We start from the raw sequence: 18,919 nt of genomic DNA on the forward strand, positions 1-18,919 counted from the left end.
CATAGACTAAGAATTTATCTGGTTGTTCTTCTCTGAACTGATTCCAGAGCAGCAATCGCTTTTCTATAACATTGTTATTCTAAATTACATTAGGATGATTATGATGATTATTCGAGCATTATATTGCCAGCAGCCATATCACCCTGCAACTCACAACTGGCAGCCCACTAAAGCTAAGCAGGTGTGAGCCTGGTCAGTACCTGGATGGGAGACCTCCTGGGAAAAACTAAGGTTGCTGCTGGAAAAGGTGTTAGTGAGGCCAGCAGGGGGCGCTCACCCTGTGGCCCAGGTGGGTCCTAATGCCCCAGTATAGTGACGGGGACACTATACTGTAAATAAGCGCCGTCCTTTGGATGAGACGTAAAACTAAGGTACTGACTCTCTGTGGTCATTAAAAATCCCAGGGTGTTTCTCGAAAATAGTAGGGGTGTGACTCCGGCGTCCTGGCCAAATTTCCCATTGGCCTTTACCAATCATGGCCTCCTAATAATCCCCCTCTATGAATTGGCTACATTACTTTGGTCTCCTCCCCCCCCCCCTCCCACTCTGATGGCAGGCGGAGCGATGCACCGGTTGGAGTATTTCTCGGTTGCAGTTAATGGCAACATCAGCTCAAAGATTTGGTTCAAACCACCAAATGGAGACTGGTGTGCCGACAAGCACGATTGTGCCGATTAACGCTAGGAAAGAGAGATTCGAGCATTATATTATTTTTGCATAACAATATAATTTAACTTTTAAGATTTTTAATATATAACATTTTGTTTAGGATCCCTATATTCCCATTAGATTTAGATTCCCTACATTGTCTGAAACATTGAAATGATAATGTCAATATAAACACCTAAGTCTTGTTTTTGCTTTCTGCACATGGAACCTTGCCCTTGTGTACACTGAACACCACATGCCAGGAGTTTCCCAAGAATAGCGGCGTCCTACATACGTGGAAGGGTGCTGTGTGCCAAACCTGGGTAGGACACGTCTATTGTACTTTTCAGCAAGATACATGACTCAATGTGATCTAGTAAATGGCCTTCTGGATCAATGGATCTCCAGGGTGTCCCTGTAATCTGTTCTCAATTGACATGACATCTGATTAAATAAAATAATTTAAATCAATTGTTTTTTAAAATAAACTCTGTTTGTATTGCCTTATAAGGCTATACATTCTCCATATAAACAGCCCTCCTTACAATAGTAATATAATTAAATAAATAGCAATATAGAAGAAATAACATCACTTCCTCTCAGTTAAGGAGATAATTTAAAAAAACCTAAAATCTGTATGGTCTCAAAGTGTACAAGGATTATGGGGCCAGATGGTAAACATACTATACAAAAAGAAGGAAAACTTCAAATATAGAGTAAAACACTGAAGAGGTTACCATCTGGTTCTTGTGGTGTTGCCCCACAGTTTAATCTCATGACTATGGGAGCAAAGGCCATTTTGCCTTCTACGCAGTGCTTCCGAACACTGTCAATGATGGACGCAGGGAAGTGGATGTGCAGGTCACACAGGAACACGATGCTGTGGTCATCCTGTGAGGCACAAAGACAAAAAACAGTTTGTCAAATAAAACAAGAAAGTATCAGGTCACAAATGTATAAACAGTAAGGAGACAAAAAGACACTATTAAATCCGCACAGATTTTGTTCTCTTGGTCTCACAGTATTTGTGAAAGCAGAAACCCGGGGACCCTGAGTGTTTTGACCTTTACAAATCTGACAAAAATCAAGGCATAAAAAGTTGTATGTAACTACTATCATACATCCTTGCGACAAACTACAGCATATAAAAAAAGCTCAGTTTCCTGTTCTATATGTACATTTTTTCCTCAAAATAAAGTTATTCTGCTGCACCACATACAGTAAATGTCTAAATATAGATGTAACCTCACCCTCTTTAAAGTTAAGAGTTTGTCTTGCATACACAAAATGTTGCAAAGTCCAGGAAGCTTTTTTTTTCTTTTCAGGTCCCAACAACAAGAAAGCAGAACTGAAAAAGTCCCCCCCAACATCACTATTTTCATGCAAACCTAAACACAAAGTCTATCTTCACCCATGTGAGAATTTGACAGAACATCTTTCGCGACAAATATAATTCCTAATTATGACCTGTGCCATGACCTGTGCCTAATTTTTAGGGAAACTTTTTTTCACACAAAGAGCCAAATGCCAAAACAGTGCACAAAAACCTGTGTGGAAAGGAAACAGGACTCTGGAATGCACAGATTGTATGTATGTGTTATAGTTTATCTGGTGTATGTAACTTGTGTGCTGTATACTTCTGTGTTATTTTATTGTTAATAAATATTTATCTCGTCCAGAGCTGTGTCAGGGAACAAAAAACACACACCTCTGTATAAAACTTAGTGATTTTTTGACCCACTGCTTTGTTACATTATAATGTCATATAATAATATAAAATTGACACTGGTGTGAGTGTGTGTGACCGTGTTTGTGTCTGTTTGTCTGGCCCATGATGGACTGGCATCCCATCCAGGGTGTACCCTGCCTTGCACCTGTTACTTGCCAGGATAGGCGCTGGCTCCCCCACAACCCTGAATTTGCAGTCTAAATGCATTTTCTAACCAAAACATTTTACAGTGTATTTTTGCACTGTTTGACTATACAGAACTTTTCCCTGCTACAGGAAAAAAAATCAGGTCTGAAACAAAGTGCTATTCTTTACAAATTACATTTTCAGAGTAAATTTATGAGAAAAGTTGTGGTAGTTTGGGCTTCTAAAATAAATAACACAAAAAGTTTTAGTTAGTGTTGTTAAACTTGTAACAAAATAGATTTTCCTTTGACTAGTTTCCAAAGTATTTGTCTGTAACGTACTGTATCTAACGCAGCTGACAATCTAATCTTGTTTCCACACCTGTGGTAAAATTTCAGTACTGTCCCTCAAGGTCAAAAAAAGTTTGTCTATATGAAGTAAAATCTAGCAGAAACCTTAAAGCCTGTTAAAAAAATCCCATTAACAAAAGTGTTGCTTATTGTTAGAATCTATATAGCAATGCACATACAGAGATGAAAACTCTCTTTTATTTCATGCGAGAGGATAGTTTTACTCCAGTGAAATTGTGTTGTCGCCAATAGTAGGCCTGCAGACTAGATTATGAGAGGAACTGCACGTCCAGGCATTTGGTGTCTGTGCTTGTCTGAGGGAACCAATGATGTGAAGCTGTCATTTGTGATATTATGAGCACCTTTAAGTCAGAATTTCCCTTGAAAGTTGGCTGTACGTTTCTGTTTTCTTGTAACCTCAGATTTAAATTCCAGTTCCGAGACTTAAATTCTCCCATTATTTTTCAGATTATTTTCCAAAACACTTTGCAAGACATAAGCAAATCACTTGAAACTGAACTATCGATCATACACAAAGGTTATGAACAAACGGAATAAAGAACAAAGAGCACATGCAAATTATGATACTGACATGCCATTTTCAGGTATGCCTTTATTTTTAGAGGATGCGCCCTTGGATGCGGTTGCTGTCACTCACCTCTTACAGAAAAGGAGAAATGTTTTGTCATTGGCAACACTGACACTATAGCAGATGTCAAGGTTGACAGAGAGCTAGCATCTTGCTAGCAAGCTAACATCTGTAGTCAATGCAGCAAATTAGTTGAGTAACTTTAGTAACTTGTCAGGATGGTAGCATGTCATATATCAGTTCTGCTTACGTATGACAGTACCACCTGATAAACCAAAAGAACTCCAAAATGTAAGAAAAAACAATTTTAATAATTTCTGAAGGAAATCATAATTTTGTACTGTATCAGGGTGTACATTGAGGCGCACTGGTTTATCCACTATCTCCATAGTGTCAGAGATCTACCTCGTCCTCCACTGATATTTTTTTTTTTACACTGACATTGTACACTGGTAGTGAACTTCTCACACGTTAAAATTAATCGCCCGAATTGACCTGCTTACGATGTGACACAGAGATGGGAATGTTTAGCACAGCACTATCGAATGGAAAGTCCCGTTGGTGAAGGTGGCGAAAGCGCCACTGGAAATGTTTGAAATAACAGTGTCTGGAAATAATGTGAATAGAACAACTGCATGACTAGAATAGCAGTGAATGCCGTTTTACAACTCTGGCTGTTACTACTGTAAATGGCTGCTTCCTATGCTCTTGTAAGACTGTAAATCTTGAGGAGTCCTTTTAGTACTGCCTACCATATTGAGAAGAACAGGATAATGTAAAGCTTTTCATAAAGAAAAATATTCATTTTAAGATTTATGTTGCTGTAATTTGAAGCACATTCTGATTCTCATTCAAATCATGATATTTCCAGTTTATATTTTCATTGATATTATTTAGCAATACTAGAGAAGGTTAAACATAATGGCTAAATTACATTAACTTTCAGCAGCCATGTATTCACAAGTGATGAAGCAGAAAATTAGTTGCTTTAAAATAACAGAATCTTATAATAAAAGACTGAATATGAAAATATATTAAAAACAGCCAACAGCTTAGGCTGGTCTGTATTTTTAAATTGCACATGTTAGCTGTCAGCAAGAAAACAACAAGCTACAGTTTACACCATATGTATGCTTGCAGCACAAAACTGCTTCTTACTATTCACACGTTAACACATACTGTACAAGTCTATAAATATTTTAACAGCATTTCACTGAAGTAGAACACATCACACAAATCATCATCAGACGAATGCAGTTGATATTTGCAATATTTTTCTGTTGATGAAAGTAGGGAAACCAGAAGCGCAAGAAAAACATGTTTGTAATTAATGTGTAGATATTTGACAGAAACATGGTTAAAATGATAAGCACCAAGTTTGATCTGACTCTGTCCTTTTCAGATTTTTTTACTGTGTCCTGCAACCCTGCTTACCGTAATGAGGTTGATCCCAGCCTGCAGACCGGCAGAGCGCTCAAAGTTCCCCGTCAGCTGGACGTATTGGTACCTGTGAAATGGGAGATGGCTTAAAGACGCACTGGCAGTACACAACTAGTAAGAATAGTCTGAATTGTTACAAGGGGGGGAGGGTTATGAAACTGGTGAAAATCTGGAATTGACTGAGCGGTTTAGTCAATCAGTGACTTGTAAGTGATTTTTATGCCCGAGCGGCTGGTACAATTAGAGGCACGTGAATTCTTTGTTCTCTGGCACAGATTTGTTGAGAGGAGTTATAATCCAGGCACACTTGGCTAAAACAAATATTTATTACAATAAACTATGTAAGACACAACACATATAACACATCAAGTTACATTACATTGTTACAAATGGGGCTGGACTGATATTTTAAAACAATGAGACAACACTCAACAAAACATGTCACATTATATACAGTATTTACAGACAAGGCGTTTCAGAGGCCTAACATTCTGGTCACCCAGAAAACCCAAGACTGCTACTAAGCACTAAACTCTTAATATTCCTACAGAGGCCACACCAGAGATGAGCTGCCTTCTAACTAAATAAAAAGTAACCTGCAGATAAATCTCTATCTTTGCACCCTGGATGCCACAAAATAAATGGGAGCCAAAAATGCAGCCATTCAAAATGCGCAGTAAACCCCCGTACCACACGAAATTATCTGCAGATTAGCGCGTTATACCGTAGTACGTGATTGGCAGGCCAAAATGACTGACAGGTGGCACTTGTGGTGCATTTGTTGTTAGTGAAACGATTGCTTCATTTAATCTCTTTACTGTGCATGTTTAAATCCGCTTAATATTGAATATTAATATGGAATTTTACAACTAAAGGGACATTTTGGTAGCTAATAACCAAAATAACAGGAGCATAATGTCTCTGAACATCATAAATGATATTAATTTAGGAATATAAACATTATGTAAGCTCTATATGGCTGGTATTGGTAGTTTAAATAAAAAAATACACACCAGTATTCCACTTTTTCATGAACATTTTAAGTATCTAAGTCTTTTATTCGGTTACTTACTGTGGTTATTTTGGAAAAGTTTTTACATGCTCATTGTAATACATTGTATTAACCTTTTCTATGAATACTTGCTCTCGTTATCGCAGTAAAAAACACATTCTTTTTAAATTTTGATTAATAGGGAATATAATATGGAATCGCTTATCTAAATAATTTAAGGATTTATTTATTTTCATATAGCTCAAATTATTACAGCAGCCCTTTGTAAACATCTGCATCAATTTGACTCATTCACCTGCGATTACTTGGAAACATTTTGCCTGCCCTTTTCAGTTATAGCTTAAGTTGTCAAGCTGTGCATTGGTGTAATGGCTTTGGCATGTGACTCGCATGCTGGAGCTTGGGGGTTCGAACCCAGCTCCCAGCCTGAACTTTCTTTTAACAAATAAATATTTCTTTGAGAGAATAGTAAATATTATGGAAACTATATTGAATTTTTTGGTATTTCTAAATATCACAAAATGCTCGAAGTTAAGTGATTAATAACAACTAATAATTTCAAGCTGCTTGTATTTTAAAATTGTATTTTTTACGGGGTGATTTGTCACTGTTTTCACAACCTTAAATTTATTAAACGTCTATTTTTCAGACAGGGTTTTTCCAGACCTCAGTTTAATTACTGAAACTCCTTTTGTATTTCCCGTTTTTTCACACATAAGAATAAACTACATACGCAAATCTTTTCACAGGCAGAAAGATGTTCTGTCCCCTTACCACAGTATGCATTGTTACATTTTTAAGCATCAGTCAAAGCATTCTGAAGTCTGTCAAAATTGTACCAATACTATCGATACCAAATAGTATTGTTGAAACTGTTACCTGTCCTGGATAAAGCGGTTAGAAAATAGGTGGATTTACACTTGTAAAAAACAAGTGTTCCAATTTTAATGTGATACGGAAGATATTATTAATAATAAATGACCTTGGACAGTCTGTAAACTGAATTTATAGAGGAGACAGATTTATAGAGGAGAGGAGATTTATAGAGTATTTTCTTTCCAGCTTGGAATGAACTTTTATCTACTAGTATATTCCATTGCAGCCACTTTATTTAAAGCGGCTCTGTACTTCTCACAAAGGCTAGGAGTGTTACACCCCACCGTGTTTATGTAGAACAGACAGTTCTGCCCGGGGGATGGGAAGGAATTTTCATTAGCATGCTCTGTTGTCATTGTTGCTGTTGACCATAAAGCAGCCAGCTCATTTTTTCATACTGTACTTTTAGAACTTAAACAAACACGTGACACATGCATACAGCACGATGTTATATAGTTTTAAAGCTACTACAGTATAGCTTGAGGGAAATACAGTTATTTGTACTGCATCAAAGCTTAACTTGATCAGAGCGCCTGACATTACAAACTCCGAGTTAAAAAGAACATGTCAAAATATTTCCAAAATAAGCACAAGTGAACGAGTTGAGGGATTCGATAATAATAGAGAAATCGTAACAATAACCCCGAGTTGTTTCATTCTAATCATGCAATTAACTGAAAGAAGGACACTTAAATCAACATGAAAAGACTTTATATATATAAATCAGTTAAAAACACTTTTTATGCATGAAAAATGGGTGGTTTTTCTTCTGCGTGATCAGCTGAGGAAGTGTCTTTGTGTGAGTTGTAAGCTCTTTTGACTTCTTAAACATTTTAAACACTTTCATTTTGTAAATGCAACACGCATTCCATACAGAAATAAAATCATGTTTTCTACAGGTGTTAAGCAGATCAGCAGATAGCACAACGTCCACTAACCATAAAGACCGTTCCACAGCTTCTGTTTTTTAAAATGTCACACTTAGTTCAATATTTTATTGAATATAAGTCAGGTGTTAGCATAAACTATTAGTAACCAACAATATTAAAATTCGCAATGTAATAATTTGTTTCACTTCTTCCACATCTTGTAAAAACATTAATTTACAAGAATTTGTTCACATATACATTGAATCTGACAATCAGAAAATAAGTAACATACAAACTTATAAGGTAAAAAAATGAAGGTAAAATATAATTTGAAATTAAGACAGGATACACTTTTTTCTGAGTCTCTTCCTACTCTCTCTCACCCGCTTTGATTCGGACACAGAATGAGTAAAAATGGGAGGGAATGTTTCGTGCCAGTCAGCGCGTTATCATCTTGCACCAAAGGGAAGGGAAAAAGCTGGTAGGGCTTGTCATTTATTTCAGTCTCCATCACTCTGCTGAGTGATATAACTTTTATATAAACAAGATCTAGTGCCTGGTTCAAAACCTTATTTTGAATTAATCGAATCCCAGGTGTGAGTTCATAAAACCAGAATTACGTACTATCCCTGCGAAATACCTGACCATCTCCTGTAAAGCTTTCAGTGCTTTGTTTGTATATATTCCAATCGCAGCGGGGGCAGGGTGTGTGGGGAAACATTTAGGCTGCAATTGAATTGGGGCTCTGTATTCTTCACACCTGAAACATTGTTTTCTCTGAAAGCGTTTTCTTCCCTCTTTAGCTGATCTTTTGCAGCCTACGCATGCTGACACAGCTCCCTGTGTGAATTCTCATTCTTGACTGAGAAAGCTTTAGAGAACTTTACAACCATTTTTATTTTCAATAAATTGTAAATATCACGTTTACATTGGCGTTTTTATTATTTTTTTACTTAAGCGTATGGAGGAGTGTCAGCTGTCAAGGAGAGCTCCCCCCCTTCCCCCCATGCACAGACTGATAAAGCAATTGGGAAGTGTTAACTATCCAGACATTGCAAAGGGTTCAACTGCAGAAGGCACAAATAAATAAAAAATATTTTTTTTCTGTTGGTAACTGTAACAAATTGTCACATTTCACATCCTTCACAATCATGAAGTTCTCACCCAGTCAAAGGTTTGATGTTTTTTATTTTGAAACTGTGATCTTGACACTTTTACATGTGTAAAAGTATAAAAAAAGTGTAAAAAGAGGAGATACACAACGTGTCGCCTCTATAACTCCTCAGTTTACAGAGAAATTCCACCAGAGCCACACAAAAAGGGAACAGCGCATCGGTCCTTGACTATGGCTGTCAGATGTCTGGTTCAGCGTTCACTTTTCTGAAATCTGTACAGAACCCTGACCTGTAATCAGTGTTTGGTACCAATAAACTCCAGTAAATAATGTACAGTTTATCACCTTCTGCAATGCTCCTAGTTTAGCAGGATTTGTGCGATAAGCACATTGTTTAATGGTGATGACATTACTCACATCTATATCACTGTACGACACAGGTTTGAGTCGGAGTGTCTGTTAATAAAAGTGCCTTCCAATACATATAACTACTGTATGATTTCTTTATCCGTTTCAGCTAAATGAGAGGAATCAAATCAGTCAGAATCTTAGAGTGCCAATTGTAAAAAAAAAAAAACTTCTTCCCTCCTTTGTTTAACTTCGCGAAGACATCCTTAATCACAAAACCATCACTTACTATATCCACAAAAATTCACCTCAGAGTCAACAACAAGCTTTATAGCTGTAATAGTGGACTATTTTTATGTATTCACTATATAAGAAACAAACCGAAAGTAATATCTGATCACGCTTTCAACCATTGGGTGCAATGATTGGTCCATTACCACTACAAGGACAATAAACGTTTTTTTAAAAAGAAATGAATGTCACAATGTTTCCAAAATGTTCACTTGTGATTCTTAAGCTGCTTAGTTACAAGATTCCATATTCATATAACTATCAAGTGATGTTAAATCACATTTCTTTTTACAATAACAAGTGGTGTTCTTACTACGTATTCTTAGAAAAGGGTAAAACGTTATAACCTTTCATGAAGTACAGTATATAAGCTTAATAATGTTAGAACAAGGACCCTTAAACAAGAACACACTGTAAGTTACCAAGTTAAAGACTTTGATGCATAATTAAATTATTTATGATGAAGGTTGTGTACTTTGCCAACTGAGCAATCTTGCATTTATGAAATATACCGACTTTTTCATGTTTAACATGCTGTAATACACAGTTTAAAATTGTTAAAAGTCTAAACATCATACAATTTAAATTCATAACTGGAAAAAGATTGTCCCTCAGCAGTGACTGGGATTCGAAACCAGGTGTTTTCTGGTGACAGCTCAAATATTATTAAGTAAATGTTTTATTTCACTTAAACAAGGTATAATATGTATAGATAAGGTAATGTGATAACACTTACACCCTAAAGACCTACAAACTACTTGGTTATCAGATTACATGCTAATTCATATCCGGTAAAAATACACCTGTCTGTAAACAGAATTTTTCATAAGTTCAAATAAAAGATTTTACATCACATTATGCAAATGAGGGCTATAACAATACCTCCAAATCTGCAATCACAGGAAACCAAATCAGAAGGCAAACAAAACATTTTACTGACATTCATAACTGTGGCTCTTGAAAGGTGCATTTACCTGTCATAAGACCATTCACAAATGTACCCTGGAAACAGTTACAAGGGATATAAAAACACATGGAAACCAAAACACAATGAACACACCTGCCTTTTTGTACCTGTTTACTCTATAGCAGGGGTGGGCAAACTTTTTTGTCCCATGGGCCACATAAACTTTTGAAACTTTATAGAGGGCCACTTCACAGCTGCTGTTACAGACAGCCTATGCCCTATATAGTTTAGGATTCAACATAGGCTTATTAGTTCAAGGTTAACGATAACCTGAGAGAAAAAAATATTTTAAGTATAAAAAAATAAAAATTTAAAAATACTTGACGTTCACCTCACAAGACAAGTTTTCACCGATTACCTCGACCCGATGGGTAACTTTTCTGCGTGATAAACTTATTTTCTCGAATTTGTTGTTGCTCTCTGGACAAAGAATATCTACGGTTTCTATCATACACTCCTTCAAAAGCTCCCCTTCAGAAAGCGGCTTGCTTTGTTTAGCAATTTTATATGCACACTCTGCATTCACTTTCTGCTTCTTCAAGCCGCTCATTTTGGCACAGGTTCCCTCACAGTACGATGGACCCAGTCTAACTGGTGAATCAAATTGGTAAAGCAGGGGTTCCAGAACTTTTTGGGTCCATGCCTCCCTTGACCTGTCAAATTTTCCACATGCCTCCCCTGTGTCAAAAATAAGTTCTATGGCAGTGCGATATTTTACAAAAGATTAAATTTGAAAAGGAAATGATGGGTCAAAATAAAAACAAAGTTGATCCAATTTGTATTATTTTTAATCATTTTCAAAACCAAGAGGCTTGATCAAAATAGTATATATTAATATAACATCAATGTTTTTTTAAAAAAGGGGGAGAATACAATGTCTTTTTGTTTGTGCCTGTTAATGGGTAGGTGAGCTTGTTTAATAAATTATGTTAACATAATTCACCAAAAATACTGGGTAGTATTTTTAAAATAGCAACGTGCATCTCCTTCTCAACATTGACTCTTGATATGAACTTGGATTTGATAACCGCAAGTGCTGAAAACCCAGCTTCACAAAGGCAGGATATTCAAAAGGGAAGCAGAATCCACAGAGCTCTTGCTTATTTCCTTGGTACTACAATAGTATGAGGTTTTTTTGCATTGCGTTACTCGGTACACTGCTTTATATGATGAAAAAAGAACTTTGCTGGGGACTGCAGTTTGGTTAGAAAAAGCAGCTTTCTGTTCATTCATTAAACTTGCGCAAAAAATACTCACGAGGCTTACTTAATACTTAACTACTGTAAACAGTTTCCAAATGACGTTTCAATTTATTGGGGAGCATGCTCTCAGCAGCCAGCAGCCAGCAGCCAGCAGCCAGCAGCCAGCAGCCAGCAGCCAGCAGCCAGCACTTAAAGGCAGACAACACACTGAGGACATTCTCAGGAGGACAACCGAAATTCAAGAAACTGTCGTCATACTTTCTGTATTTGCATTACCGTTTCTCTTTAGAACTAGGCTCCATGTCCTTCACGTGTTTTTACTCATATTTAAAAACCTCTCAATTGCAATCGTGTAACAAAAAACTCACAAAATGACCACTCATATCATGTGATACAGTCTATCTAGATACTGCGCGACTCGTACATTCTGTGTGCACGAAGAGCGGGTTTTGCTCGTAATAAAATTTTTGACTGACGATACCTGAGACGCCCCTGACTGACAATGGCGCCTCCCCTAGGTGGCGCAATGCACAGTTTGGAATCACTAAAAACGTTTGTGCGCCATCTAACAGCACGAATAATTAAATATATGAAAAAATGGCACCAAACAAAGTGGAGTATGGCGAATATTGACTAATTTCATTTTTACCTCAAGGGCCGGTTAAAACTGGCTGGGCTGTAGTTTGCCCACAGGCGCTCTATAGGGTGGCAAAAAGAACTTTGACAACGGACTTTAAACATAAAAACCCTAAGTAAAGAGACTCAAACAGGTACAGTATAAACACATTATTGTTTTTAGTACCGTTGCATAGAGACAGCGTTGGGAGGCATTTTTTGTAGGTTGCTTTCCTTAGGCTATATTTGTGTAAACATAAACACTGATTCAACACACTGACGTACTTAATCTCATACAGGAAGCAATAGAAATTCAGGCACCAAAATGTTTTCAATATAGGTCTCAGAGTATTTATAATGAATGTGAAGCGTATGCCGCAAAGATTTTACTTAGATCCTTTAAACTTATTTTTTTATAACCTTTCACTTCGATCTTTTTCACCACTGGCATCAATTCATCCATTTTCTGACTACTTTGTCCAATTCAGGGTCACAGGGGAACCGCAGCCTATCCCAGCAAGCAATAGGTGCAAGTCAGGGTACACCCTGGACCAGACTCCTGTTCATCCTAGGGCACACACACACACCATGGCCTGTTTTCCCAGAAGCCAATTAACTACTAGTATGTCTTAGGACTGTGGGAGGAAACCAGAGCACCTGGAGGAAACCCACGTGAACATGAGGAGAACATATAAACTCCACATAGACAGCATCCCGGGTCCAGAGTTAAATCCAGGGCCCCACTGCACCACTGACCATTGGTATCAATAAACAACAACCAGGGTAGTCTGAGAGGCTATACCTGTGTAATGCTGATGTCCTCAGAGCTAGCTCCACATCCATGTCTGTGCTGCTGTAGTCTATGATGATGACATTGAAGTTTTTATCCCCAGTGACCCTGTACAGCTCCTCCATGTCCACTATGAACTGTCGGACCCACCGCGCTTGGTTTTTCACTGTCAAATAGCAAAGTACATTCCGAATTTTTATAATTATTTCTTAAAAATGCCTTAAAACATTTCTTTATCTTTCATTTATGCTAATACCCGTTACATTTTTGTTCTACAAATTCAACAAATAAAAACCTAAATGGTGTGATACTGAATCGTGGCACAGGTGGATAAACTAAAGACAAACGGATGATTTGTTTCTTAAATATCAGTGTACCGACCTCTCCACTGCAGCACTTGCAAACGGACAGAAAGTCACATTGAAAAACGGCTTGGAGAGCATTTAAAGCTGAAGTGGTTCTGCACAGTTGACACTAGCAAAAATATACTTTGCATACAATAAAAAAAAAAGCATTTGTACAACAAAATCCAAAAAAAGTTTGGAAAATGGCTAATGTGGAATGAAGACCGCTCAAGTAATTTAAGTGCTTCATTAAAGTGGGGTTATGACCTTTAAACTGCAGGTTACATAACAAAGCACAGATCCTTGATCTCCTTTAGAAACATTTAATATGGCTTTTTTACTACCAGCCTGTGTTGTGGAGAGGTGTAACCTTCCAGCAGATCTAAGAAGAATCTGCCTTTTGTCTCACTTTGCACCCCAGACGTTGTGAGGCTGCCAGAAGCTGTAGAAGGATGCAAAGTTGACACTCCCTGTTTTAATCAAGTGACATGTGGTTTCTGACCTGGCACGATGAAGTGGACGGTGGCGCTCTCTCTCCAGGAAAACCCCAGCGGGTTGCAGAGCAGCAGCTCCTCTGAGCTGTGGGGGCGCCCAGGGCGAAGCGGGGCCTCCTTCCCGGCCGGCACGCGGAGGCTCCGGTTGCGGCCGCGGTGGTTCAGCACGTAGACGTACTGCACGAGCCTCACCCTGCGCTTCCCACTCTCCAGCAGCTCCAGCTCTAGGAGGTACCGGCTGCCCTGCCACCCGTCCAGACGCTTCTCCACATTGACCACTCGCTCCAGGGAGAACACTCTGGGAGGATGGGAAAGAATGGCTTTTTACACTTCGCAATTTTCACCTTTTTTGTTTGGTTATGGTATTAAAGCTAATTCAAATATTATGCACCTACTGTAAATAAGAGGCGTCTGAGCATTCTTCAATAATTTGTAATCTATTCAATAATCACTATGATTTGACTGTATGACTTGCTTACCTTGATTGATCTATATTGCATAAAGTACACAGCTAAGGATACAAAATTTTGACACCTCCAATCTCCAAAAATTATTTTTGAATAATATTTCATGGAAACTATATTTAATATGCTTTCTAATTTTACTAAATCCTCCCTCATCCTAGCAGTTGGTACTTGAGATTTCTAATGAATGCACAAATTCTGAGATGGTGCCATTCCTAGCTCTCCAGCCATATACATTGCTGTAAATAATTATCGTGCACATTATGTAGGATGAAGGGGTTCGAGTGAGGAGCTGTGTCAGCATGCGTTTGCAGCAAAAGAACAAGTAAAGGTTATATCTAGAACAAAAAACAGAAAAAAAACTTATGTTTTGGATGTTAAGATTGCTCAGGTGTGAGCAGTTATGAATGACAGCTATCAAGAAGCAGTTACCTTCTCATACCTAAAGAAGTACTGACAGCTCAACCATTTTCTTTTCCAGCATTTTCACCTTTTCTTGTTTGTTGTAGTATAATCATATGATATCACCTCACTAACAGTCATGTACAGTATGTTGAGCTGGTTATGCATTCAAGTCAAAACACAAGAGTGCAGATTTGGTGATGGACCAGATTCAACAGTAAAAAAACTGTGTGAAACCTTAGTGGGAAAATAAAAGGCCTTGTTTCTAGTTACATTGCTGTGAACACAGAACAAAAGGATTGTAAATTAATATACATTTGTGTTTCTTTCAAATACTTCATTCTGATGTGCCAGATCGTCAATCCAGTCATTCAAATAATATTCATGTTAATGAATTTATAATCAAACTTTTTGTAAAAGGACATTTCCTTGAGTATCATCATATACAAAAATAACATGCATTAAAATAATTTTAAAAAGATGTATTACTTTTATTATTAATAATACCAAGAACAGAGTAAAACATCTGTGGATTTTCCATTTCTGACACTAATGCATGAACAAAATAGCTGTAGCAAAATAGCTCATGAAACTAAGAAAATACAATAATTTGATACATTCTTAACATAATGCTTTTCTTACTTCTTAAACAAGTTCAACTGGAACCCATGCTGCTTTCATTTGAATAAAATACCCATAACTGTATATTATTATATTATATAAAATTGGCTATTAAATGAAAGAACCACCAGATGTATAATTTGGTCTTTTCTGGATTAATGTCAAAACAAAACACTTCTTCTAGTATCCACACAGTTGATCTTTTGACTTACCTGATTGAACTAGACAAATCACTTATTTGGCCATTTCTACTGACTTTTCTTTTGCATATATTTACCGTCTTTCCAATGTTTTACATTTCTGATTTACAGCAATAAAATGGTTTGTTTATCCAAAACACCTGTTGTCAAGAACTCTTTCAGCCCTTAGAAACACATAAAACAATGGATTAAAAAGATTTTGTCTATTATCCAGGGATGCATTAGTGGAAAAGGGGAAATTTTTAGGGAAAAAAGGTTTTTAACACACCATTTGCCTAACATGAAATCTATGCTATAAAATAATGTCAGTAATCATGCTGCATTTTTCATTTCTCACCCATTACTATAAATCTTTTTAACCGCTTTATGAAATTCATTCATACATACACTATCATGATGAGACAAAGGTTGGGTCAATGACAAAACAGTTTTAATGGCATTGTAATTAACTCTAATGTTTTTAGAAACAACTGAGAAAGTTAAAAACACTTGAGCGAAATATTTCGGCTATGAATACATGTGCATTAACTTCTTGCATGCTGGAACAGCATTTTTAGAAGGGTCAACAGAATGCTATTACAACAAAAAAGTGAACGGGCCCTTACTAGGAGTTAAACTCATAAGCATTTTGCAACCTTTTGGCAACTTTTTCCTCCACCACTAAAACCGCAAACATTTTTATTAGGATTGACTTCCTAAACTATTGCACTGTAGATGCTGTAAATAGGAATAATTCATATTATAATTCATATTAAAGCTAAGCAGGTGTGAGCCTGGTCAGTACCTGGATGGGAGACCTCCTGGGAAGAACTATGGTTGCTGCTGGAAGAGTTATTTGTGGGGCCAGCAGGGGGCACTCACCCTGTGGTCTTTGTGGGTCCTAATGCCCCAGTATAGTGATGGGGACACTATACTGTAAACAGGTGCCATCCTTTGGATGAGACGTAAAACCGAGGTCCTGACATTAAAAATCCCAGGGTGCTTCTCGAAAAGAGTAGGGGTGTAACCCCGGCATCCTGGCCAAATTTCCCATTGGCCCTTACCAATCATGGCCTCCTAATAATCCCCATCTATGAACTGGCTTCATTACTCTGCTCTCCTCCCCACTAATAGCTGATGTGTGGTGAGCATTCTGGTTCACTATGGCTGCCGTTGCATCATCCAGGTGGGGCTGCACATTGGTGGTGGTGGAGGGGAGTCCCCATTACCTGTAAAGCGCTTTGAGTGGATTGTCCAGAAAAGCACTATATAAGTGTAAGCAATTATTATTAATTATTATTATTATTAATTTGTTTTAATGATTGGGGAGGACGATCTAGCATAAAGGAGGATGAAATGTGGTGATAAAGGTGCACTTTATTACTACAGTAGATTCAGCTGGGAGTCTACTGTAAACTGACAGGCATGCTAGGAGTGTTGCCCTGTATTTTCAACAGATTTCTAGAAAGTATAATTGAGGACAGAGAGCTCACCCATTGTTTCGTTCATTCAGCTTCCTCATGTAGGCTTCCACCACAGCCAGCGCATCCAACTCCCTGAGCAGCAAGTTCCCAGACACATTGCAGTGCAGGTCGATCCAGTCTGAGCGCAGGGCATGGAAGTCCAAGTGATTCACGTCAAATGTTTGCTCCCAATTCACGTCCTGGTCATAAAAATCCACAGTGGCAAATTCTTCCTTCATGCCATCTTCTTCCACATTGGAATCGACCTCAGGCTGCATCCACTCCCTGTTGTTGTCCAGCTCATCATCAGGCACATCCAATGGGCTCTTATCCTCAGCTCTCCTCTGAACTCTTGATATATATGGTATCTCTATGTTACCAGTCACCTGGTTCTCCTCTTCATCTCTTCTTGGCTTAGTTTCCAGACCAACCTGAGCTTCCTGCATTCCCTCTTTCTCCCCTGTCAAAACCAACAAATGGGTTTTCTTGCGAGTTGTCCCAGTTTTCTTTAGGTCAGTGGACACTATCTTTTTTTCTGTCCGAGAACTCCTGTTACCCTTTCTAGACATGTTATATGTACGTGGTGAATCTTGTATGCTTGTAGACAGTGAGGCATTCTTTGACACATGAAAATCAATCAATGTTTTTTTAACATACTCAGACTTTGGCAGAACCAGATTCCTGGAGTTTGGACTCCTCTCTTTCAGATGAAACACAGGCTGACTCTCATTTGTGACAGACCTTCTGATGGGTACTTTTTGCTTTACCTTTTCCAATTCCATTTTCCTAGGTATTTTCTTTTCTCGAAAAGGGACCAGGGTACTTTCTGAATACTTTGACCCCGCTTTAAAACTCTGTGTGGTTTTCCTCAGTTTTTTCATCTTTTTTGTTTTCACTACACGAACTTTGCCCTTGCCTGCACCTTTCTGCTCAACCACATCCACAGGATTTTGTACATCATCTTCAATTCGTCTCTTTCTCCGTCTCAGTTGCTGATCCACTTGGACCTTGGTGCTAGGAGGTAAAGAAAAGAGCTTCTGTCTCCGTCTGAAGTTATAGTCATCATAGTCATCGCCATAGTCTGGCATAGGCTTTTCTTTTGCCGTGATCTGCTTTACAGGATTTGGTTCTGGATTTTGCTTGTCTTCATACTGGAATATCTCGTCATCACCCTCAGATTTCATACCATCTTTAAACCTTTCTTCAAAGTCAAAATCTGAAACAAAAAAAAAGTAACTCTCACTAAAAACTCTCAGCTGTTTAAATTTTAACATCTATGGACAATAAATAATATACCACACAATCCAAACATAACTATAAAAAGTAAAAATCAATGTACCATTTAAGAAACTGGACTAGTAAAAATACATTAGGACACACCTCAAATGTCAACAACTGGTCTATTATCCTAACAGCACAAAATTAAGGCTTGAGTAAGAAATAATGAAAATACAGTTGCTTGTACTTATATTGCTTTATATTTTTAGCATATTTTATTACTTTTAATAAGAGCAACAATGCTGTTCACTGTACTGGCCATGAGTACATATCCTCAAACAAGTTCAGATAATGCCATGCCACATGAGAGCACATTTTCAGAAATCACATGTCAAAAAACACAAAATGTATAATTTTCAAAGACATTTGACAGACAGTTTTAATTATTGAACAATTTTAAGGGAACTACATTAAATAGGAGGGCTTATTAGTTGTAAAAATGTAATATCTGCTAATTACAGTTTGAAACTTTAACAGTAAATATCTATTAAAGAAAACCGTCATGTCATATAGGTTAACTGGCTTCTGGGAAAACTGGACCTGGTGTGAGTGTGTGCATGTCTGTGTATGCCCTGAGATGGACTGGCGTCCCATCTGGGGTGTATCCTTACTTGCGTCCATCGCTTTCTGGGATAGGTTCCGGCCCCCCCACAACCCAGTATTGGATAAAGTGGATAGAAAATGGATAGATGTCAGTATGTTTTAGGC

At 37.7% G+C, this 18,919-nt stretch overlaps 1 protein-coding gene across 1 annotated transcript in view; it reads right to left on the reverse strand.

Moving 5' to 3' along the window:
* Nucleotides 1-18,919, reverse strand: part of b4galnt3b (beta-1,4-N-acetyl-galactosaminyltransferase 3b) — an 88,262-nt gene that overhangs the window by 2,419 nt on the left and 66,924 nt on the right. Inside the window, exons 13-17 of the mRNA XM_088924206.1 lie at nt 16,964-18,149; nt 13,813-14,102; nt 12,979-13,132; nt 4,877-4,949; nt 1,386-1,539 (exon numbers count right to left, since the gene is read on the reverse strand). Coding sequence (XP_088780332.1) covers nt 1,386-1,539; nt 4,877-4,949; nt 12,979-13,132; nt 13,813-14,102; nt 16,964-18,149 — 1,857 coding nt within the window. The remainder of the gene's footprint in view (nt 1-1,385; nt 1,540-4,876; nt 4,950-12,978; nt 13,133-13,812; nt 14,103-16,963; nt 18,150-18,919) is intronic.

Source organism: Atractosteus spatula, chromosome 8 (genome assembly GCF_055471065.1).
Source record: "Atractosteus spatula isolate fAtrSpa1 chromosome 8, fAtrSpa1.hap1, whole genome shotgun sequence".
NCBI classification, from domain to species: Eukaryota; Metazoa; Chordata; class Actinopteri; order Semionotiformes; family Lepisosteidae; genus Atractosteus; species Atractosteus spatula.